The sequence below is a fragment of the Sporobolomyces koalae genome (assembly GCF_050403365.1).
Source record: "Sporobolomyces koalae JCM15063 DNA, S_koalae_JCM15063T_v1_ctg3, whole genome shotgun sequence".
In the NCBI taxonomy this organism is placed as follows: Eukaryota; Fungi; Basidiomycota; class Microbotryomycetes; order Sporidiobolales; family Sporidiobolaceae; genus Sporobolomyces; species Sporobolomyces koalae.
The window spans coordinates 206,593-229,262 of record NW_027481768.1 but is presented as its reverse complement, the minus strand read 5'-3'; the positions used below and the strand labels follow the sequence as shown (position 1 = coordinate 229,262).

General features: G+C 56.0%; 8 protein-coding genes across 8 annotated transcripts; 3 read left to right on the top strand and 5 right to left on the bottom strand.

Annotated features, from left to right (window-relative positions):
• Window positions 1-70: 70 nt before the first annotated feature.
• JCM15063_005005 (uncharacterized protein) lies at window positions 71-4,753 on the top strand (the record flags this gene model as incomplete). The annotated part of the gene is made up of 6 exons (XM_076676108.1): window positions 71-1,670; window positions 1,760-3,586; window positions 3,670-3,879; window positions 3,939-4,214; window positions 4,281-4,471; window positions 4,544-4,753. The coding sequence occupies 6 exons, from the start codon at window positions 71-73 to the stop codon at window positions 4,751-4,753; spliced, it is 4,314 nt and encodes a 1,437-aa protein (XP_076536646.1).
• Window positions 4,754-6,241: 1,488 nt separating this feature from the next.
• On the bottom strand, window positions 6,242-6,702 carry JCM15063_005004 (uncharacterized protein; the record flags this gene model as incomplete). The annotated part of the gene is made up of 2 exons (XM_076676107.1): window positions 6,242-6,261; window positions 6,333-6,702. The coding sequence occupies 2 exons, from the start codon at window positions 6,700-6,702 to the stop codon at window positions 6,242-6,244; spliced, it is 390 nt and encodes a 129-aa protein (XP_076536645.1).
• Window positions 6,703-7,661: 959 nt separating this feature from the next.
• On the top strand, window positions 7,662-8,855 carry JCM15063_005003 (PhzF family phenazine biosynthesis protein; the record flags this gene model as incomplete). Its single annotated transcript, XM_076676106.1, has 4 exons — window positions 7,662-7,792; window positions 7,872-8,292; window positions 8,372-8,566; window positions 8,655-8,855. The coding sequence occupies 4 exons, from the start codon at window positions 7,662-7,664 to the stop codon at window positions 8,853-8,855; spliced, it is 948 nt and encodes a 315-aa protein (XP_076536644.1).
• Window positions 8,856-9,016: 161 nt separating this feature from the next.
• JCM15063_005002 (uncharacterized protein) lies at window positions 9,017-9,986 on the bottom strand (the record flags this gene model as incomplete). Its single annotated transcript, XM_076676105.1, has 4 exons — window positions 9,017-9,067; window positions 9,135-9,338; window positions 9,427-9,882; window positions 9,954-9,986. 4 exons carry the CDS (start codon window positions 9,984-9,986, stop codon window positions 9,017-9,019), a joined length of 744 nt encoding a protein of 247 aa, XP_076536643.1.
• A 128-nt stretch (window positions 9,987-10,114) lies between these two features.
• JCM15063_005001 (Zn(II)2Cys6 transcription factor) lies at window positions 10,115-13,052 on the bottom strand (the record flags this gene model as incomplete). Its single annotated transcript, XM_076676104.1, has 12 exons — window positions 10,115-10,729; window positions 10,803-10,861; window positions 10,928-11,045; window positions 11,108-11,166; window positions 11,234-11,666; window positions 11,736-11,768; window positions 11,832-11,946; window positions 12,021-12,122; window positions 12,198-12,518; window positions 12,597-12,639; window positions 12,753-12,780; window positions 12,864-13,052. 12 exons carry the CDS (start codon window positions 13,050-13,052, stop codon window positions 10,115-10,117), a joined length of 2,115 nt encoding a protein of 704 aa, XP_076536642.1.
• A 430-nt stretch (window positions 13,053-13,482) lies between these two features.
• Window positions 13,483-14,625, bottom strand: RHB1 (putative GTPase RHB1; the record flags this gene model as incomplete). The annotated part of the gene is made up of 4 exons (XM_076676103.1): window positions 13,483-13,666; window positions 13,769-13,956; window positions 14,042-14,181; window positions 14,550-14,625. The coding sequence occupies 4 exons, from the start codon at window positions 14,623-14,625 to the stop codon at window positions 13,483-13,485; spliced, it is 588 nt and encodes a 195-aa protein (XP_076536641.1).
• Window positions 14,626-14,971: 346 nt separating this feature from the next.
• On the top strand, window positions 14,972-18,260 carry JCM15063_004999 (uncharacterized protein; the record flags this gene model as incomplete). The annotated part of the gene is made up of 9 exons (XM_076676102.1): window positions 14,972-15,061; window positions 15,130-15,301; window positions 15,396-16,883; window positions 16,955-16,969; window positions 17,037-17,068; window positions 17,136-17,219; window positions 17,287-17,391; window positions 17,471-17,570; window positions 17,653-18,260. 9 exons carry the CDS (start codon window positions 14,972-14,974, stop codon window positions 18,258-18,260), a joined length of 2,694 nt encoding a protein of 897 aa, XP_076536640.1.
• A 69-nt stretch (window positions 18,261-18,329) lies between these two features.
• Window positions 18,330-22,542, bottom strand: SFI1 (Sfi1p; the record flags this gene model as incomplete). The annotated part of the gene is made up of 10 exons (XM_076676101.1): window positions 18,330-18,897; window positions 18,967-19,027; window positions 19,090-19,216; window positions 19,287-19,513; window positions 19,585-19,673; window positions 19,746-19,846; window positions 19,915-19,988; window positions 20,063-20,685; window positions 20,749-21,038; window positions 21,121-22,542. 10 exons carry the CDS (start codon window positions 22,540-22,542, stop codon window positions 18,330-18,332), a joined length of 3,582 nt encoding a protein of 1,193 aa, XP_076536639.1.
• Window positions 22,543-22,670: the final 128 nt, after the last annotated feature.

The following is a 22,670-nucleotide window of genomic DNA, read 5'->3' as shown; positions in this document are numbered from 1 at the left end:
CGCGATCACGTCCTCTCTCCTTCACCCTCTCAATGTACAGATTCAAGTGACCTCGCGGACTCGGAATTCGATGAGCAGCCTCGCGACGCACCTCGTGGGCCCCTCGCATGGGTTCAGTACCGCGACATCGTCGCACTCTTCGCCTTCCTCGCCTTCGTTCCCCCACTCGCAGGCCCTCTCGATCAATGGCAGCGCGTTCCACCTGAGCTTGCGACCGGGCACGTCCTCGGGCACGATCACAAGTCCGACTTTGCACACGGACTCGAGCGGGCTCGACTACGCGACGCTACCGTCCTGGACCGACCAGCACGTCGCAACCTGGATCTCGCACGCCCTACCGACCTTGTCCAGCACATACAGTGACGTATTTGCTCAGAACGACATCCGCGGCAATGTCCTCCTCGAGGTGGACCAGACCGCGCTCAAAGAAATGGGCATTCGCAGCGTCGGCGACCGGGTCAAGATCTGCGTTGCTGTGCGCGCCCTGCGCGGCAAATACCTCTCGGCCGTCGGCGGCACCACCCTCGTAGGCGGCGGGAATCGCGCGAGCGTGTTGCTGAGCAGGTTCACCCAGTCGAGACCGTCGAGCCCGCTCGTACCCGGCTCGAACACCTCGCTGTCTTCGCCCGCCTCGGTTCTCTCGACTCCACCAGGATCATCGACGACCCCGCTTGCTCCACCGCCTGTCACGCTCCCTCCCGCACCTCTCATCGATCCCCGCCCTGGCTCGGGTTCGTACTCGGCGCGCAACATCTCGGTCGGAAACCGCATCCCTCCGCCCCTGCATCTCGCCCAATCGAACGTGACTTCGCCTCTCGCATCGAGCCAGCTTCAACAAGCGCAGTATGCCTCCGTCTCTCCGCCATCGAGAACCACGAGCCCGCGCGCGGGCCAATTCGCATCTGCCGCGTCGGCCCCGACCGCCGCCGCGACGACAATCCGCCAGGTTCCCCCTCCTCCAACACTGCCGCCTCCGAACTCGAGAATCCCACCGCCTCCAACATCTTCCGCAAGCGCCTCGAACGCGGGCATGCGAGACTGGCTCGGCGAGATTCCCGGTTACAGCTCAGCTCCTTCCTCGACGATCAACGCTTCAACGTCCCTCCACGCATCTTCCGTCGCGCAGCTACGACCCTCGACCGCGACGCAACCGCATGTCGCTACTCGGCACAAAGCGTCGTCGGCTTCGCTCGGAGCGCGACCTTCCACAGCGCAGGCTTCGCTCTCGTCATACTCGGGCCACCCGTACGCGGCTCCGACCCAGAGTCAGTCACAGTTGCTGCCTTCTCCTCTCGAGCACCCATCGACGAACGCGAAATCCGAATCACACCAAGGATACACCGTTGGTCGATCGACTTTCGCAAGACCTTCAACCGCAGGAGGTCTCGTCTCGTCCTCCGGGGTCATCGCGAGTTCCGTCTCGTCGACCCCGTTGTCGAACCTCGACGTCATGCGCAAGGCGGTCAAGTTCACGAGCGCCGATGGAGTTACGACGAGAGTTCTCGCCGTCGGCGACGCCAAGGATGGACGAGAAGTGCTCAGTCGAGTCGTCAGAAAGTTTGCGACGAGCGCAATCGCGACGGGTCAGATTGGAGGCGGAAGTGGATTGCTGGGCAAGGACGAAGAGCTCGATGGCTGGGGGATCTGGACGCCAGACCCGAACGGAATGGGTACGTCGATCTTCTTTTTTGTAATCTGCCTCGGTGTTGGGTCTGTTGCGGCTGTCGGAGATTGATCTTGAGGTGTTCTCCTCGTCCAGCTCGACTACTCTCGGAACAAGAGCTCCACGCAATCTGTCAGAATACCGCTGCACCCGAACGCGCCCGTGGACTGTTCGTACGGAAATTACCAACCTCGGCATCTGCTGCGGCCTACCCTTTGCCCCTCGTTTCGAACACTTCTACCTCGTCGGGTATCCAGTCGCAGCAACCGACTTCCCCGCTACAGTCCCAGTCGACCGCCGCGTCCTCATTCTCGAATGCTACGTCGCCAAACAAGCGAGGGAGGAAACTTCAATGGGTGTTTGGCGACTCGCATGCCGCTTCTGCCGAATCTGTCCGGCCAGGAGGATCCGTCTCGTTCACGCCTTCGACGATCGCGCACTCGGGGGGATACGGCACGAGCCCTACTGCATCTCCCACGAGTCCAAACTACCTCGGCATCGAGATTCCCAAGATGGGGTTCGAACCTGCCAGTCCATCGACGAGCGGCGACGGCAGCGATTTCGAGGACACCGCGTACCGAGACGAAGAGTACGATCCGGACGGAGTGCTCATCATCTCTCCCCGCAAGAAGAAGAGCAGTCGAAGCTCAACTGGTAGTAGCGGCAAAATGAACCGCGCGAGTACAGTCAGCGTCATGAGTGGGCTCGAGGCGCCAGACTGGGCTCGAGACTACTACGGCAAGTACTCGGACGACGCTAGCTCGACGAAGGACGGCTCCTCGGGAGGATCAGGCGGAGCTTACATGGCGAGTCCACCTCAACGCACTTCTTCGAGACATACGCCTCCTACCTCGCACGACTCGATGATTCACCCTGCCGCCGCTCCAGCTCGGAGATCGACGACGGAACCTCACCCCCGGTCGAGCTCACCCACGGCGAGTATCGCTTCGTCGGTCGCGCCTTCTTCGGCCCGCAAACTCCGCAATTTCTTCGGTCAACGTCCACCGTCCGAATTGATCGCGACTCACTTGACCGAATTCTTCCCGCTCGGTCTGAGAGGATCAGGGGACAAGAAGCTCAGCAAGCAGGTTCGCATGAGCATTCGGAAGAGTATGGGTGCGCATGCGCTTGGAGGTGGAGGTATGGGCCGCCGGATGAGCACGACGAGTGTCGCAAGCTCGACTCGTGCAACTGTCGGCGGACACCCACAAAACCTCGCCCCGGTCGTACCTGGACAGACCAGCTGGGAGAAGAAAGAAGAGAGCCACCCAATGAGTCGATTCTCGGGTTCTTCCGACGGGTCGACCGGCCTCAGTCACTCGAGCCAAGCAACGACACGCGCAGGAGGTACCGGAGGGCGCTCTCCCCGTGGATCGCTCGATCCTCCTGACGAATCGGCTGAAGATCAGGAGGCGGCTGCCCTCGACAAGCCAATCCTCCTAGGTGATGGCGGTACCGTCGCGACGTCTCCCGAATCGACCTCGATGGCGTTGAACTCTTCCAACTCGTCCTCTCGTTCAGCTTCGGTCACGGCAGACGATCTCGCCGAAACTCGATCGATCGCGAGTTCGCTCGCTCCTTCTTACCTCGATGCGCGTAGTGCCCGACTCTCGACTCGGAGGATGTCGCGCATGTCTGGTTCATCGCGTTTGAGTGTCGGTGCGCAAAGCTTGTGGGAACGACGAAGCAAGGACAGCGACGCCGCGAGCGTCATCACGGTAGACGAAGTCACGGCCGAGCTCGAGACGAGGCGAGCGAGCGGGATGAGCTGGGGCGAATCGTACTCGGAAGACGACGAAGGGGACGACGAGAGTGTCGTCGCGAGCGATGACGACGATGAAAGTGTCACCGAGGAGAGCGAAACCGAGACGAGCGAGGAGGAAGAGGTTGAACCGCACGAAGGCGTTCCACACAAACCAGAGGGTGCGCTTGCCTTTCACACATATACATCTGTCTTTTGCGCACGGCGGGGAAATGATCAACTGACGCGTCTAATGTGTCATCAGCGAAAGGCATGAAATGGATCAAGGGTGCGCTGATCGGGGCCGGGTCGTTCGGCAGCGTGTACCTCGGCATGAACCCGTTGTCGGGCTCACTCATGGCGGTCAAGCAAGTCGAACTCCCGACGGGCAAATCGCACAATGAGGAACGCAAGAAGTCTATGCTCGAAGCGCTCGAGCGAGAGATTGAATTGCTCAAAGTCCTCCAGCACGAGAGTGAGTGACAACATATTTGCGAACGTGTACATGTTCTGATCTTTACTGTTTTCTGACAGACATTGTGCAATACCTCGACTCGTCCACGGACGGCCAACATCTCAACATTTTCCTCGAGTATGTCCCGGGTGGTTCCGTCGCCGCGCTGCTGTCCAATTATGGAGCGTTCGAGGAGGCGTTGGTCAGCAAGTTCGTCCGGCAGATCCTAACCGGCCTCGATTACCTGCACGAGCGCGAGATCATCCACCGCGACATCAAAGGCGCGAACATCCTCGTCGACAACAAGGGAAACATCAAGATTTCGGATTTCGGGATTTCCAAGAAGGTTGAAGACAGTAGGTCTCGCTCGTCACGATAAAAGGTCAGCACTGAGTTGTACTGATTCCGCCGCTGCTTTGCAGATCTCCTTTCGAGCGCGAAAGTGCACCGCCCCTCCCTACAGGGCTCGGTCTACTGGATGGCTCCTGAGGTTGTGAAACAGACTGCATACACGAGCAAAGCCGACATTTGGTCGCTCGGATGTCTCGTTGTCGAGATGCTCACAGGAGCTCATCCATGGGCGAATCTGACGCAGATGCAGGCCATCTTTCGGGTAGGGCCCATTTCATCATACTCTGCTATCGCGGGGTCACGATGCTTATTCACACTGTTTCTGTACCTACAGATTGGTTCGAGTGGACGGCCGACCGTGCCAGACGACATCTCGAGCGAAGCGGATGATTTCCTCGAACAAACATTCGAGATTGAACACACGGATCGACCATCTGCGCGGGAATTGCTCGCTCATGGATTCATCCGCGAAGATGGAAACTTGCAGACGCCGACGAGGGCCACTTTCAACCAATCGGATGGTTCGGGATCGAAGCCCTCCTGAAAATACTTTACTCTGACATGTCTCTTTTGGTCATCGATCGTTTCCGATATCTGGGTAACTCTCTTTTGTTGTCATGTTCTATCATTTCAGCGTTTCGACTAGCAAAAAAAAACCTAGATCAACCACGCCTCCTGTCTGGTCAGTCGCCGAAGCAGCATTTTGAGACCTGTTCCAGAGCCGAAGCTCTTAGCTACGATCGGGAAGTTCGAGCAGCTGACGTGCGCGGGGAAGACGGGGTCCACGAAGAAGAAGGATCTGACGGACAAAGGCAGCGGTTTGTGCGCGAACGTCGCGATTCGGGCCGGAGCCGTCCGACACCGCCTCGTCACGGCCAGAAATAGCATCGCATCCAGGCACATCCCGACGACGGCCAGAGAAGGTGGAAGAGGCAAAGCTGAGAAGAAAAAGTCGAAAAGTGCGCAATCTTCAATACAAGAGCTTGATACTTTCTGATCCCGAAATGATTGTTCCAACCAGAATGTACTCTGGGTAGCTCTCGTCTTCTGAGGACCGGGTCATATCCGAGTCTGCAGACCGAGTTTTCCTGAGGCAGACCGCCGAAGACACCCCGCAATCTGTCAGAAAGCTAATCGCCACCTTGAAGCGGGATCCCGTGTATCGGACTCTGAGAAGGACCAGGACGTCGGGCTTGCCGAGGAAGAAGAAAAGGGCAACAAAGGGAAAGACAGGCGTGAGGCGCGCTCTGTGCTTTTTCCTCTTCCCGCCAGACCACTCGCTCTCCCTCTTCACTTTGACCAGTACCACCCCCAAGCACTCGCGACCCCACTCTCGAGCTTCACGAACAACATCAACTCCTCCTCGTCACGATGGGGATCCCACATTTCTACAACGCGGGCCGTGATGACAGGTGCTCTATCCGGATAATCTCTCTCCCTGCGGCTCAGAGCACTAACATCCTCGCACGCGAATATAAGCCGTCGAACACGTCACTCTCGTCGAGAAGTCTCTCCATAAGAGCCATCGGAAGGACCTCATGAAGTTTCAACTCGGCCCTGTCAAGAAAGTCGTCTGGAAACTGAAGGCGAGGGAAATGTTTCCGAGGTCGTGGTCGAATCGTCGAGTTAAGGGCTTTCAGCTCCTCGAGGATTGCGAATCTCGACCGATCATGTCGAAATCTCCTGGCAGCCAGCAACTCGTCTGTACCGCTGGGGCCATCAAGTCACCGACGAGTCGCCAGGTATCGACGAGCCAGGCCCTCGACCATCGTAAGGTCGACTTGTTCTTCAGTGACTCTGGCTCGGCGTTTGCTTCAGGAGGCGAGTTCCTGTGGAAGGAAAGCACTCTCCGACGCTCGACGCGCGTACGACGCTCGAGTGTTCCGCGAGCTCATGAATCCGGATCCAGCTGAACGACCCAAACACGATCGTGGTCCACGGTGCCAGACCGAGGGAGTGCATACCCGGCGGCGCTGTTCTGGTACTTTCCTCTCGAAGGAAAAGCGTATTTCGATTCTCTCAGCAAGAATCGTCATGCGGGCGCGCAGAGGACTTCGAGTCGGACGCAATAAGCTCTGAGAGCGATCGAGGGGACCGACGAGCGAAGAAGACATGGCGCTCACTAAAGTACTCATCCCGCTCGTTGGACCCGTCGATCGCGCCCAGAGCCCGTTGCGTCCGACTCCGAGTCCTCTGCGCGCCCGCATGACGATCCTTGCTGAGAGAATCGAAATACGCTTTTCCTTCGAGAGGAAAGTACCAGATCAGCGCCGCCGGGTAAGCGATTCCGTGATCGTTCGCGCCGTAGATGATAATCGTGTCAGGGTCGTCGGCTGCATCGGCGTTCATTAGCTCCCGGTACGCGCGAGTGTCGTGCACGAGTCGAGCTTTGCGGAGCGCTTTCTCTTCAGGGTCCCAGATCTTCGCCTTCCAGAGGGACTCGCCTTGCGACGCAAACGCCGAGTCAGAGTCGCTGGAGAAGAGATCAAGCATGCGACGATCGAGAGGCCGGCTCGTCGATACCTGACGACTCATCGCCGGCTTGTTACGCCCAGCGGTCCAGGCGAGTTGCTGGCTGCCAGGAGATTTCGACATGATTAGTCGAATTTCCCAATCCTCGAGCACGGGCTGAAAGCCCTTCTTTCGAGGATTCGCCATCGACCTCGGAGACATCTCCCTTGCCTTCGTCTTCCATACGACCTCCGTAACAGCGCCGGGTTGGAACGTCTCAAATCTTTCCCATAGCTCTTTTGTAGCGACTTCTCGACGAAAGTGACGTAGCCGACGGCTAATGCCAGCGCACGAGAGATGTCCGTGCTCTGAACGAGCGAAGAATCAAGATCGAGACTGACCAGAGGTGGACAAGGCTTGAATGATTCGCGGGTCTCGGTACAGTATATTGAAGGACGCGGGAGTGAGCGTGTACGTCCACGGCACCAATACACCCGGGCAAGTAACCTTGAACACGAGATTCAGCACTTCGGGCCGCAAGTGCACGAGCACCTCGACGCCAAAAAGCCTGGGGGAGCCCACTAAGAGACGCCGGGTAATGGGAAAGGCCACGAGGACGGGGAAGAGGTATACAAGCGCGAGACCAAAAAAGGGCAAGTCTGGAAATGGTCACGTGAGCGATGCGGTGTAGGCAAGGCATGGTCGGGTCATTGATAGGAGACTTGTCGGTCTCGAGTCGCAGCGGAATGTTCTTTAGCGTGACACAAGGGCAAGACAAAATCTGCCACAAATGAAGGAGGTACCGAGAAAACGGTTCGAGTCAGTCATATGCATGTTGAGGGGTCATGGACAAAGAGTTGCAGTTCTTCGATCGCTTGACTCGAGCTCGTCACTACTGCCCCGATCTGACCTGCCGTGTTCTCTTTGTCTGTGCCTATCCCTTCCGCGCCTGCTCGCATCCAAGCATTCACCGCACCAGCTTTTCCCCCACTCGGCTCCTCATGCTTACCAAGCCGCCCAGCAAGGTCGCAATCCTCGATGCCTTCACGTCCGAGGCATACAAAGGCAACCCTGCGGCCGTCGTACTATCAGTAGAACCCCTGGATCTAGAGGATCGTCAAAGACTCGCCATGTGAGCCGCCAGATATCTCGAGAGTCGCAACAACTGGCTGCTTACGTACAGTCGAACCTCTTTCTCTGTCAAATACCAGCGAGTTCAACCAGCCGGCAACCGCGTTCGTCTCGCATCCATCGATCAGTGCAGCGACGGAATTCGCAAGCTCTTCCACGACACCGAATCCAGTCATTCGCTGGCACACTGCAACCGGTGCCAGTCTCGGATTGTGCGGACATGCCACGATGGCAGCGTCTGTCTACTTGCTCGACTACTTTGTCCCGACCCTGTCCGAGATTCGCTATCATTTCTACGTACCGTCGCAGGACGCAAGTGCCGAGACTGCGCACGAGCTGGTTGCGACTCGAAATCAGGACGGTCGGATCGAGATCTCCCTGCCTGCATCCCGCACGGGTCAACCAATCGCGCCGGAACTAAAGGGTCCGGTTCTCGTCGCGTTGAAAGCCGCGAGCGGAGTCGATCAAGCTCAAGTAGAGGCCATAACGCTCAGTAGAACGGTACGCCTCAAACATGATTCCTGCCGCTGTACGATGGCCATATTAGTATGCGGAACTGACCGCATTATGAGCGACGCAGAGTTCCCCCACACACGAGGACCTCACCATTCAGCTCACGCGCGACGTTGATCTTGGCGCGCTCGTTATTGATTCTCGAAAGTTCCTGTCTGTACCATATCGCGGTATTTTCATCACGAACTTGGGTCCTCCAGGAAGCGAAGCGCACTTCCGCTCTCGGGTCTTTTTCCCGTCGGTAGGCATTCTTGAAGATCAGGTGGGCGCAGCTCTCTATGTCGCGAGACCTCATAGTCGGGCAGCTAGGGATTAACCGCAGTTGTCTCTTGGCGCCATTCGCCTGCTAGGTCTGTGGACACGCGCACACTCGTCTTGGCCCCTACTGGATTGAACAGCTCGCCGCAACCGATTCACCGCTGCCCGAGGTGGTCGAGGTGAACCAAGTCTCGCCTCGCGGTGGGAGGTTTGCTCTGCGGTGGGACGGCAAATCTGGTGATGCAGGGGGCAAGGTGTGCCTCAGAGGCAAAGCGAAACGTTTGTTCCTTTGAATTTCGATCCTCGAGTTGCACATCCTCCCTGCTGACGCTCGGATCTGTCTACCGCCGCAGTGATCATGGAAGGAGTACTTCGTGTGTAGCCTTCTTGCGGTGCGGTGAGTCTCCGCTATTGATGTGATGCAAATCGAAGAACTCGGGGTCCAGGTCAAGCTCTAGATGTTGGGCCAAAATCTCTGCTCGAGGAGCAAGTTGTACTTGAACATCTGCGCATCGAGAATGGGATGACGTCAATAGTGCAAGTGTATTCAAGCGCCCTTTGTCTAGGCTCACCTCTTCGCAACGCTCCCAGGCTTCCGTGCCTTCTTCGAGGTTGAGCGCTTCAACTTCCCTCTCGATCCTCTCGACGAAACCGACAAACTCGTCCATGGTCCAGTTCGTGATGAGCTCGTCGAGAGCTTGGCTTAATGGTGAATTGCGATCGACTCCCGGCATAGGTCTCTGAGCCTTGGCGTGGTTCCATGCGAGAAGGTAGATCTGATCGAAGAGGACCGAGATCATGAACAACTGTCAGGCATTCGTGGCTCTCACGAAGACTTTGACCCTCGAAAGAGAAAAAACTTACCTTTTCCATGCCCCACAAGAGCACCAGCGCTTCCTCGAGTCCTCCATTGCGTCCAGCTTCGGCTCCTGTCGCGATCAACAGATTCACGTACGCTCTTGTCGTCGGGTTGATTCGAGCTCCTTGGAGTTTGCCCACCGAGGGATCGTTTGCCGCGGCCGAAGGAGGGAAGTCGAGGTCGAGCGCATATTTAGGACCGAGCGCGTCAAAGAATGCGACTTCGCGATCAATATTTGACAATGCGAACGAAAACAGACCCAACAAGGACTGAGACCGACGTTGTGCCGAACTCGTCGAGAGAGGCAGTGCACTGATCAAACTCGCGATGAACTTTGGGTACCCGCACAATGCGTACACTCGATCTTGAGTCAACCATGCCGATAAAGTGTCCCGGTCGAGTTCGCGTCTTCCGGCAGCAGTCAGGAAGGGGTGTTCTGTTGCGACCCGGATTTCTTGCGCCTGTTTTCGGTTTGACTCGAAAGGTGGGGGTGAGTTGCGAGCGGTGAGAGCTGTTACGCGCCTTGGCTCACATAGCGCTCGAGCATCGTCTGCGTGAACCCCATGGTCTCGGGATCTCGGTAACAGAGGGGGTTGATGAAATGATTGCGAGAAACAGGGGTGCATGCGCACAATTGCGAACCGGAACTTTTGCATTTCCCGAGGACTTTCAAGAGTTGTCTCAAAAAACAGGTTACAACACGCTCGATAGTCCAGCGTTGATCTCGCCTGGCAAAAGACTCGACCAGCTCCAGAAGCTATCGGTGCCAATCAACGAAGCGAGTTCGAGGCCTCCAACTTCGTCAGGTCCAAAGCTGTTGGCAGGAGCATGGTCCTGCGTCAATCCGTGCGAGAGCGTAGCAAGTGGTCGAGAAAGTATTGAGGGTGGAGGTTGCAGCCTATCGACGAGTTCTTGTTCTTCTCGTTCTTCTTCTTCTCGCGGACGTTTCTCTCGGATGGTCCCGTTCGATTCGGGTTGCGATGGACTACCGAGAGATGCGACGAACGACGCTGTTGCCAATTCTCCTTCGAGTCGCTGTAGCGCAGCGCTCACGGCTGCGTGGTAGTGACGTTGTCGGGGAGGAACAGCCGCGAGGAGTCCGGCCGAGTGTCGCACGGCATCGAGCGCTTGTCGGATCGAGGGCGCGTTTGCGGCATCAATCGAAGCTGAAGGATCTGGAGACGAGGGGTCGAGCGAGTCGAGAGTTCCGGGAGAAGCGGATGAGAATGCGGGATAGAATGGAGCCGAATGAGGCGAGAACGCGTCCGGAGCGAGCTTGATCATTTTGAGCAGGAAAAGCGCAGATGTCTGCAGCACGAGGAGGAAGAAAGATCTGGTCAAATGTGGGGCTTGGCATGTCTCTGGGAGAGCTGCAACTGACCGAAAGAGTAATGAGGGTGAACTCGGCGGCATGCGCAATTTTCTGGGCAGGATGTATCCCTTTCTCGCGAAACCAATCGGATAGTCAGCAATCGTATCATCGAACCTGAGTGTGTCTGGACTCACCCTGTATCCGTACAGCGGCATCGAGAGCAGTTCGGAGACAAGGCATATGGATCGGGAGCAATTCTTCTGCTTTCGTAATGTCTCGCAGGCCAAGCGTATTCGAATAGAATCGACCTCCCTGAATAGTGCAACGACAATGAGTAATCCACCTGAAGACTCGTAGGTTTGTGCGAGCCCTACCTGCAGCAGCATTGTCAACGACGCGAGTACATATCGACCAGAAGCCTCTTCCTGTCCTCCTGTTCATGAAATGCCAGGTCAGTATCCGAGTGTAGCAGAAGGAATGCGATTTTCGAAAGCACGTACGAGCCCATTCGGACCAGGTCCCCATCCAGTTTGAGAGGTGGGAATTGGCTTGCATGACGACATGTACCGTCTCTGCTGTTTGATGCTGCAACTTGAGGAAGGTCTCTTGCACGATGCCTAGGATCGTGACCAATTCCGACTGAGCGATCAGGCGAGCGTCAACGGGACGCAACGCGGCGAAATTGAGCAACAGACGAGCGTTCGTGATGCTGAGGTCGATCGTGACCATTGAGCGGCGACCCATGGCAAACGAGAGCCAGAGATCCTGAGCATAGAGAGTGAGCCAAATGCGGACTGAAGGCATGAGGCGATCGAATGCAAGTGCAGCTTCATCCGGAGGCTTGGAGATGCTAGCAAGTAAGCGTTCGAGGGCTTTCGGCAAGTCAAGCTGAAGTGCGAGCGACACGGAATGGCCCGGTGGTGCTCCCCGACCCTGTGTCGGCAACAGATTTCCTTTCAGTTGACTTGGGCAGTAAGCAATTTGTAGATGTTGTAGACGTACCAGCCAAGCAGAATACAGCACGATCCCCTTCAGCTGTAGGCAAAACCTTTGATCAACCTTTGTGGTTCAGCCAGGCGAGGAGTTTTGTCGACTTACGTCGTCCAGGGTCACCGGAGATTCGGTAAAGAGCGTTTCCCTGAGTAGTCTCGTTGCTTCTGATCGATTCAAGTCGACGAATTCACGATTTGCCTGAAATCGAGAAGCGATAGCTCTGGCACGGGGAGGCAGACTGTGTGTTAGCGACCAAAGACGTCGATGATGGATCCAATTGTCATGTCGACTCACACTATGCAGTGTGTCAGGAGGGGCGATCGCTCCCGTACGACATCGTAGCGATCCTCGGTAGGCGAGATGTACGGCGCGAGAGGCGCATAGTGTTGCCAAAACCTGTCGACTCGAACGGGTACAGCAAGATCGAGTCAACACACTAGGTCCTGACAAAAGCATGCTGGCTGAACTCACAAATCGAAAGCCTCCCTCGACAAGGCGTCGTTGGTATCGGTGACTCTCTCGGGCGAAGTCGTAGACGTATCTGATCCGGGTGATCTTGCGACATTATTCAATCGATCGAAGCGTGCTTCAAACTTTCGATTCTGCGATTGGAGCTGCTCGAGTTCACGCTCGATCGTTCTCAATCGAGTTTCGAGGGTGGTCGGGTACGGCTGTATCGGGTCTTGCGTACTGTCCGGAGACAGTTTCGAAACTTCGTCCCGCTTGCGTTGTGATCGTTGCCTGAGTTCCTCGATAGGAATCCCTTCAAAGATGCACTCGACGCCGCTTTCTCTGAATGAAGGTTCAATTCCGCATACGAACGGAACTCGTCAGCTCGTACCCGCGTTTTCCCTATCCGCACATACGTACCTGCATCTTCGACATGGATACGAGTCGTAGCCATCACAGCGAGCTGTTGCAATCGAGAATGTCAGGTTATCATCCCGAGATCCGATAGGGGCTGACAGAGATTCAGGAGGAAGGAATCCTGTACGATTCGCATCAAATACGAAACGAGCGACGTACCTTTGCCCTTTCTACAGTGATTACAAGCCTGCACTCCCAAAAGTCGCAAAAGTCGGGCAGAGCCTATCAGTGTTCCGTTACGAATAATTCAACTCCGATATGCCAGTTCACCTTGGCCGATCGCTTGATTCCGGATCTCTCGACTCCAATGATAGGCTTGGGTTTGATGTCTAGGGTTGAGTACCCATATGTACTGCTGCTGGTTGAAGTTGATGTGCTGAGATACTGAGGTTCCGAACTCATGCCGGACAAGGTCGGAGGTCCAGCTGACAGGATTTGTGAACCGTAGGGCAGAGACATGTCGAGTCCAGGTATCTCACAACCGCTCAGCACCGTATGTTGACTTCGAAGTAAGGTGTGGGGGGAATGTTTTCCGAGATTCCGCTGCCGTCGGATCTCGCCGGATCAATATTATCGGACAAGACGAGATTCTCTTTCGAGCTGTACGAGCGGTCGTTCTCACTAGACACTAGCAAAACACTTCGTGACCATGGTGTCCTGTCGGACCAGAGATATTGCCAGGCTTGTAGCATTCTCCGCGGAGACAAGAACGTCTTTACAAGTACAAATCTACACGAGGCAACACAATCGACAAGGCATACTGATGACAAGGAGGTAAGGAGCTACTGAGCCACTCCATGAGCGATAGGACGTTCCGGGAGACGTTGCTGCGACTATTCGCGTCGAACGCGAAATCAAGCGCACGATCGAGAAGACGACCGAGAGGTTTCTACATGATCAGACAGCTCGAACCTTTCTCGGGTTCAGGTTCTGGGTTCATGTCCTTCTCGATCTCGGCAACGACGGATTCAAAGATCCGCACGACGTTCTCGTTTGTGCGAGCGGAAGATTCGATAAAGGCCGTCTTGCCCCACGAAGCGGCGAGATCGATACCTTCCTGACGAGTGACTTGCCTGTCAAGAATTCAATTCGGAGTCAATCGAGGACCGCGGATGGACTTGAGAAAGATTTCGAAACGCATGCGAAGGAAGCAAAGAGGCAGGGTCGAAACGCACCTCTGTACCGCGAGATCGCTCTTGTTTCCGACGAGCACCATCGGAACGGCGTCGCGCCCCGTGTAGTTGAGAATCTTGTCGCGAATGATTGAGCACATCTCGAACGAGGTGCGCGACGCGACCGAGTAGACCAAGATCCAGCCATGGAGGCCGACCGCGTGACGGGACGACAAGATCGAGAACTCGTCCTGAGGACACCGGTCCAGAGCGGAAGAGGAGCTCGAGTCAGCGTCACTGCGGGACAAAGCGCACGGAGAGTCGAGAGACGCTCACCTGTCCGGCCGTATCGACAATGTCGAGGCCAAAATCTTGTCCTTTGTACCTCACAATCTTGGAAAAGGTGTTTTCGATGGTCGGGTAGTACGAGTCGACAAAGTGCGAGTCGACAAACTGGACACTGAGTGACGATTTGCCTGCGAACGCGTTCAGCACACGAGGACGACTTGGTCAGCTCTTCGCTCGAGTGGTACTGCGCTCTCGTGCTGCTACCACCGAGAGACTCGCGACTGTCAAGGGAGGTGAGAGCGGGCTTTCCGGGAGCACCATGCGAGCGAGCCTGCCAATTTCGAGATCGAGCTGTTCGAGGACCCTCCGAGCAGCGGGATGTCGAGACCCCTCATATCCCACTTGCATAGCTCTCGTCGCGCCCGAGTTTTCGTGTCTGGTTGCGCTGCGACGATGTCATGACGCTTCGGGCCTCATCTCGGATCGGATCCTCCGGTGTATAGACGCGGTGGACAGACTGCGAGAGCATTGTTATGGATAGCTCAAGGTTGCTCACCGACGCTGCGAGAGCCTAGCAGGGCAATCTTGCGTTGCTTGGGACCAATGATCTTGCCAGAAGGAGTCGTTGCCATCTTGTCTCACGTCGGAGCGATACGAGGAGGTTGCGTTCAGAGATGCGGGTTGTTGAGAATGTGCGATATATCGTTATCGGGTATGGGCGTAGGTGCAATCGACGAGGGGATGAAGGAGGAGGCGAGCACACTTCCCCGCCGATCGGCTCGACGGCTGAGCCACGTCGCGAATTCAACTAGATCAGTCTGCGAGAGCACACACGCGACACTTGCGACACTGTCGACCACTGAAGACGAGTGTATCCACCTACAGTGCTCCGTTCGGGAGCAGCGAGAGGAACAGAGTAGCGCGCGTGAACTTGCAGCTTGAACTTTCACTCTTCAGCTAGCAGCTCGCCTCGTCTCGATGCGGATACTGCCAGGCGTGGTAGGGCTTGTGCTAGCGGCTACCACGGCCGCTTCGAGCCCTACAGATGCAGCTGACTACACTCCCATCGTGCGTATTCAGTTTGGCTCCACATTGACCGCGGGTGCTGACTACAGGCTACTGCGACGACGAGACAGGTCGTACCCCTCGCAGTGCGCACGCCGTACCTCGGAGCGTACCTTCAGGGCCGACAAGACAAGCGCCTGACATCTTCCGACCCGCGCTTCTGGACCGGCACTCCGCTTGGATGGAAAGCCCTGTTGCGCGTCGACGGCACCGTGTGGAACGTGATGGGCAATCTCACCGATTGTGAGCTCGTAAACCCGCTTTCATGAGGATTCTTTGGCTCCCCGTTCGCTTCACTCCCCGCTGTGAGCTGATTCCGACTGGGGGCGAGTGACAGACCCAGCTGCGATCAACGCGTCGTTTGTACACACGACGGCAGAGTCCAAATTCACCCTGACCGACAACCCTCCGACAGTCGCGCTCGAGGCCAATTTCATCTCGCCCGTCACCCCCGCCGACCTCTTCCGCCAGTCGATCCCGTTCTCGTACTTGCACCTGACCGTCAAGTCGCTCGACGGCAACCCCCACGATGTACAAGTGTACACCGAAGTGAACGGGCTCTGGCTTGCCGACAAGGAGGAAGAACAGATTGAATGGGAGAGCAAAGGAGAGAAGGATTGGAGAGGGATCCGCTTCAGGCTCCGAGATCAGCGACCGTTCACCGAGGAGCAAATCGAGAAGGGTTGGACGGCAGATCGCATCCTATCCGGCGACGCTTGGTATGCAGCGCGAGCGTCATCGCATGTCGAAACCACCTTTTCGGCTGGAGACGACGCCATCGCGACTCGAAGGGCGTTCTCGACTAGAGGATCTCTCGAGAACAGGTCGAACCACACTTCGCCCCGTGCCACTCGGACCCGGAATGATCGACATGCTTCCGAGGTTTCCGATGAACCCGTGTTTGCGTTTGCTCACGACTTTGGTCGCGTCTCGACATCGACCTCGCTCGAATCTCGATCTCAACTCCTCGTGATCGGTCATGTCCGAGATCCACTCGTGCAGTACATGACGACGGGGAACGTGACCAGGCCTCTGCGCCCTCTGTGGCGATCAACGTTCACCTCGACCGAACACCTCATCTCGTTTTTCCTGCAAGACTTTGGCACGCAAATGGCTATGAGCAACGCGTTCAATCACAAGCTGTACGCAGACGCGAGGAAAGTCGATGGACAAGAGTACGCCCACATTGTCTCGATCAGTACGAGGCAAATCGCGGCCGCGCTCGAAGCCGTATGGGACGAAAGCGAGGAAGGCAACGACGGCAAGGGAGAACTCCTCGTCACGTACTCGCCCCTGACAGGACAACCGATCCCAACCTTGATCATGCTCAAAGAAGTGAGTTCGAACGGCAACTGCGGCACGGTCGACGTCCTCGCACCGTTCCTCCCGTTCATGGTATACGCTTCGCCGAGTTTGATCCCGCTCCTGATCGAACCCACGGCTCGGTACGCTGCGACGGGGCTGTACACTCCGATCCCCCCGCCGCATGACATTGGAGACCATTACCCAGCGTGCATCGGTCACAACGATTTCTTGTACCCTGGACTCCCGATCGAGGAAGCTGGCAACATGCTCAACATGATGCTCGCCGGTATGAGGAGTGCCGATCCGCGACCGTACCATCCGACCCTGAGTGGAGCCAAGAAATGGTGGGATCAGAAACGAGGCAAGGACCAGTTTGGATGGAACGAGATCGTCGGCAACGGGAAAGATCATCGACGAGAAGGTGCGAGGATGAGCGAGCAACAAGCGAGAAAGTATTGGAACTTGCTCAAAACCTGGGCGGATTACCTCGTCGAGAAGAGCCTCTTTCCCGAATTGCAGAGTGAGTTCGCGCGCTTCTTGTTCCCCTGTCTACTTTCCAGTGGAACGTGAACTGACATGTTTGCAAGCCAGGTTCTACTGATGACTGTACGCTCTTTGCTACTCATTCTCGTGGGTTATGCCCTGATCTTGACACTTTTGCCCGTTTCCGCAGTCTTTGGTCCTGCCAAGAATCAAACATCGCTTGTGAGTTACTCGCGACAGGAGACCGGAAACGATCGCAGCAGACTCATGCTTCTTTCGACTGTGGCAGGTCATCAAGGGTATCACAGGGATTCGAGCGATGAGCGAAATCGCCTCAGACCTCGGGTACCTCGAAGAACGGGATTACTATCGCGTGAGCGTTCAGACGGCAGTGACCTTCAATCATGCGTATACTCACATTGCTCTCGTTGTGCGGGTAGAGGCATGCCGATGAAATGCGGGACAAGTTTCTCGAGCTTGCGGTGTCGAAAGACGGAACTCACCTTCTCGGCGAATACGGCAATCAGAGTAGCTGGATGACGCACGTGAGTCGCTCTCGAGTTTCATCAAAAATCTCCTCTAGCACGTCGCTGAATCGTCCCCTCATCCGACATCGCTGCTCAGTACAACTTGTACTACGACAAATTGCTCAACGGAGATGTAGAGCAACACTTTCCTCAGTCCGTTTATGACATGCAGGATGCGTTCTATCCTACCATCGCTCGTAAGTATCACTCCCACCTGGTTCCATACTTCGACGCAGAACATCATTACGAACTGATGCCAAACTTTCCTCGTTGCGATAGAGCCTTATGGACCACCCCTCGATTCGCGCTTCCCGGCTCGAGGCAAAACCGATTGGTTGCTCTGGGCTGCGGGAGCTTCTGCTCGAGGTTCACAAGCTAGGCGAATGTTTGTAGACGCCGTCGCAAAGTACTTCCGAGCCGACAAGAACGCCGTGTTTGGAGATGCGATCACTCCGACGGAAGGGTGGTCAGTTGGGTTCCTGACGAGACCCGTCACAGGAGGACATTACAGTCTCTTGGCATTGCGAGTCATCGAAGACGAACGCACCCGTCGTGACAATGTTCGGAAAGAATGGATCAGTGAAGAAGTCTTCTACGTCGGAATCGCCCTTGGATTCGTCCTCGTCGCGAGCATCACGTGGAGGAATTGGAGGAGGAAACGGTTAGCTCAGGATGGATATCGGGAGTTGCTCACGACTGCACGCAACATGCGCAGGCGGTTCTCGTCGAGAGGAGGAGGGGGAGAGGAAGCCATCTGGCTCGCTCAAACACCTGAACAAGGCTCGGTCTTTGATCTCGGTCCAGGGGATGACGATGATGACGATGACGACGAAGAGGAAGAATGGGCCAAAAGAAGGATTCAACGACGTTCATCATCGATAGCATGAGGGGGTTTTTGCAACCATATTTGAGTTTCATTCTTATCTCGAGTTACCATGAGCAGAACAAGAACCGAGCTACGATCTGGTCGAAATGGTCGCTGCTGCTCTCAACCTCTCTCGCAACGCCTCGTAACTCTTCCTGACGTCCCTCGGTTCTGCTTCTCCCCCTTCCGATCTTGCCGTCTTGCGAGAGAACATGCTTCGGTATTCGTCCTCTGTCTCTGTCCCAGACTCGGAAGGAGCCGTCGGTGCAGGCGCGGATCGAGCACCGAGACTTGCGATCGAACTCCTCCGTCTCCTCGTCAGCGGAGGAAGCGGAGCGACGTATTCCGCAGAGAGACGAGGTCGACGTCTAAATGCCCCCACAGGCGATGGCGCCGGTATCGTAGTGCGCACCAACACTTGTCTTGGGCTCGAGAGGGAAACGCTTGTCGCGATGGCTGAGTTCGAATTGGAACGAGGCAGAGAATGGGCAGGATTACCAATCGGCGAGGATAGAGGTGAAAGCGTCAAAGTTTCGAGCGACAGCCCTGTATCGGTGGAGGGCGGGAAGGGTGACATGGGTCGGTCTACAGGCGATCCCGCACGAGGCGCAGATGAAGGGGAAGATGAGGGGATGGATCGAGGCATGCTCAAACGTCCGCTGAAAGACCCATCAAGCCAATTTTAGGACAGCTGTTCGAAACTGAGAGAAAGTATGGTTCCGACTTACCTTGTATTGCGGAATGCTTGACGATACGACGTTTTCAAAGACCACCTTTGAACGGTGCACCCTGATGCAGGTCGCTCTCGTGTCAGTATTCCGTTGCACACACACTCTAGAATCGCGACTCACGCATCAGGGTCCGTCCGTCATGCTCGACAGCTTGTAATCGGAGATCGACCGACGGGGTCCAGCGCTTCCAGCTCGAGAAAGTGCGCTGCAAGAGGTTCTTGCGATGAACCCTCAAGGCAGTCAGAGTCTGGATGCGTAGTCCAGCCGTCAAAATCCAGTTTCGATTGGTGTCAGGAAGCGGGGAATGTTTGACTGACCTGTGTTTCTGCTTGCCAGCGGACAAGGACTGCTTGCCTCGTATTGGACTCGACTCGATCCCTAACCTGCACTTCGAGTCTGCGCAACCTCCTTTCTCTCCAACGTTCGAAAGCGTCTTCGAGCGTCTTGCGTCGACGCATTTTGACGTGAGAAGCGAAGCGTTCTTTAAGAGCCAGGCAGTTTCGTGTCGAAACCAACCATCGATGGAACGTCGCATCGCGAAGTTCTGGCAGACCCCACCCGAATCGTAATTAGCACTTCGGATTCATGAGCTCTCAAGGTAGACTGCAAGCTTACCTTCGGCCTTCAGAGCCCTGAACTGATCAGCCCGAGCGAGTTGATCTGCGTGAGAAACTGTTTGGATAATCCACCGCTTGAAGCTTGAACTGTCGTGATAGGCAGAATCAGCAAGCTGAATAAAAAAGTTGTGCGTGTCTGAAGCCCAAAGAGCAACTCACTCAACCAGGCGACTCTCATACAGAATAGTCGATTCGCGTTCAAGTTCTTTCCGAACGATCACTTGCTCTTTCCAAGTTGCAAGACGGTCCTGTAGCGTAAGCTTGAAGAGGGTACCAACAGAGTCAGTACCTGATAGCGAGCTTGGGCCTCTGGGAGAGTAAAGCGGACCTTGCGATTCTTCTGTTGAACCAGGGCGATGCTTCGCTTGTCTTGCTGCGATTGCCTCGTCCTCGCAACCCAGACTTGCGAGAAATCGATTTTATATATCAGCTTCAGAGCATACGGTTCAATTGCGTGAAAAAAGGGAAACACTCACAATCGAACGCTTGTTGTTTTCTGAGCCTGATCCTGTTCTCGATCCATTTGTCCTGTTTGCATGCTTGCATCTTGTCGAACCATATCCTCCAGGCACCTCGTTGTACGAAAAATTCCCTCACGACTAGAGCTTTCCTCTGGTCGAGCTCGAGGTGTTCGATACGTGCGTGCCAGCCTTTCAACGATCTCGCGAGAACCTTGTCCCGGTAGACAGCGTCGGCAGCTTGAGCGAGTCGTGTTCGATGGTTTATTGCCGCACGCCATCCCTCGAACGAGACTGTGGCGAGTTTGAGGTTCCTCGTCTTGATCATCTCGTTCGAGAGCGATTCGAGGTCGATCTCGAGATGGTCAAGTCTCTCGACCCATTTTGACAAATGCCTGTGTGCAAGAGACGTCGTGCGCTTCTGGTAAAATCTGCGAGCTAGCGTCGAGAGGGACCACGTCCGGAGTGAACGTTGTCCGAGGCGGATAGCGAGAGTGGCATCGAATGCGCTTGCCTGCTCCGAATGCGCAGTGACTCGATCGAGGCGAGATTTCCAGGTCGCGAACGCACGAGAAGCCAATCGACGAGCATCTGACTGCTGCGCGAGATCTTGCAGATGCCGCAAATGGATCGCGTGTCGACTACAACGAGTGACCGCCCATGTTAGTTTCTGATGCCGGGGCTCGTGGTAACTAATAACTCACGTCTTGTCGAGCCAGATCGTCATGACTCCGTGCTGGATCCCTTGATAGAGCCTTGTCTCGACGGCAGTCTCCGCGATCGAGAGTCTCGTTTTCTTTCGCCAGTGTCCAAACGCCCGTTCGACTCGTTTGTGCTCGGACCCAGTCCAGACCTCATCTGCAACGGACTCGAGGGTCTCGACATGAATCTGACGGTGGACGAGAGCTTGTCGCCATTTCCGGATCGGGTGCAAGGGCAAATGTTGCAATCTGAACCTGAACGCGACCGACTCGAGCGTCTTCAATCTCCAGCTCTGAGCGTGCGCGGAACAAGGGGTCAATCGTGAGCACAAGGGATTCAGGTCTCGGCGAAAAACAGATCGAGACCAAACTCGCCTCAAGAGCCTGTCGAAGCAAGCGTTTGTCCCTCATGTGTACAGTCTGATTCTTTGCTGCCTTCAAGTCAAGTTCCCTCTGTTGTTTCCGAAGATCCTCTTCCTCCTGTCGTTTCTTGTTGATCTTGACCTGAAACCGATCTCTCCACATCCTCCATGCCCCGATAGTTCGGACCTGGTCCCGACGTGATTCCCTCGCAGCATTTTGCTCGTGCCACCACTCTTCGCGTCTTGATCGTTCTCGCGAGCGGGACGAGGCTGAGATCCAATCACGCAAGGCACAACGTTTGAGCCACGTCGTGCGTGCATCGACCACCGATTCGAACCTCGACTGTTCGAACCGGGTCAACGTACGCCATGCGTCAAAATGAGTCGATTCGAGTCGCGCACGATTGAAGCGATCCGCTTGTGCTTCGAGACGCTCGAGAGTACTAGCACGAGAGGGTGCACGATCGAGTGAGGCTCGAGTAAGCGGAACTGGAAGGGTCGGCGCCAAGGAAGGGGAAGCGGGAGCAGGAATTCCGAGTTCAGCGAGTCTGCGTTCGAGGAGAGGGTGTTTCGAGGGACGAGGCGGAGTCGATTGAAACGGAACCGACTGCGACGGCAGGAATCGATCCCGGGTTGGCGCCGGGTCTGAAGTCGTGACCTGAGGACGGGACTCGGGCTCAGACAGACCGGTATGTTGTCGCTGCAATTCTCGATCTCGGTTACGGCGGCGAGCGAGGGCCAAGTCCTGCAAACTCGGAACCCCTGCGTAATCATCGCTTGACGAATGACCTGGCTCAGTCTTGCGCACCAACAGGTCTCGAACCGGGGTGTGCGGTCTCGCACTTCGTTGCGTCGCCTTGGAAGGCGTTTCGGGACCGAGCACGACTGGGATCGAACGGCGTCTGCTTGCGGTTACCGGACGGGTCGAGGGAGGATTCACATGGCTTGGTTCAGGTTCCGACTCGTACGGCTTGACCTGAGCAATCCTGGCTTGTAGAACTTCGGATTTCACGAGCCGAGGAGTGCGAGATGGGGTAGGTACGGGAACGACGGGGCTTGAAGCGGGTTGGTGCACGCGTCGCCATTTGTCCTGCCAAGTGACTCCAGGCTGCAGAACGAGCTTCAACGAGATTGCATAGATATCGTCGTCTCGGCCTTGCTCGTCGTTGTCATTGTCGTCGTCGTCGTCTTCGGTCGAGGTCTCGCCTTCCAACTGTTCTTTCCTGCGTTTAAAGTCAGCCCATGTAGACGCGTCTGATGGCAGGGCATTGATGATTCTATCGAGCCTCGCGTGTTGCGACCGCGTCAAGGTCGGGAACGGTTCGATCGTTGAGGCACTCGTCGAAGTCGAAGTCGAGATAGACTGCGGGATCGATAGTCGACGGTCGACGCGACGACGCGTGTGAGCATCACGTTCGTCGCCCAAGGGTGACATCCATAGAAGTTTCTAGGCGAAAGAGCGAGAAGGGAAAGCACTTGCATGCTTCAACATCTAAATTGACAGCATGACGCGTAATCATATTGGCGAGCCTAGCACTCTGCTATAGCCATCTTTCGATCCGC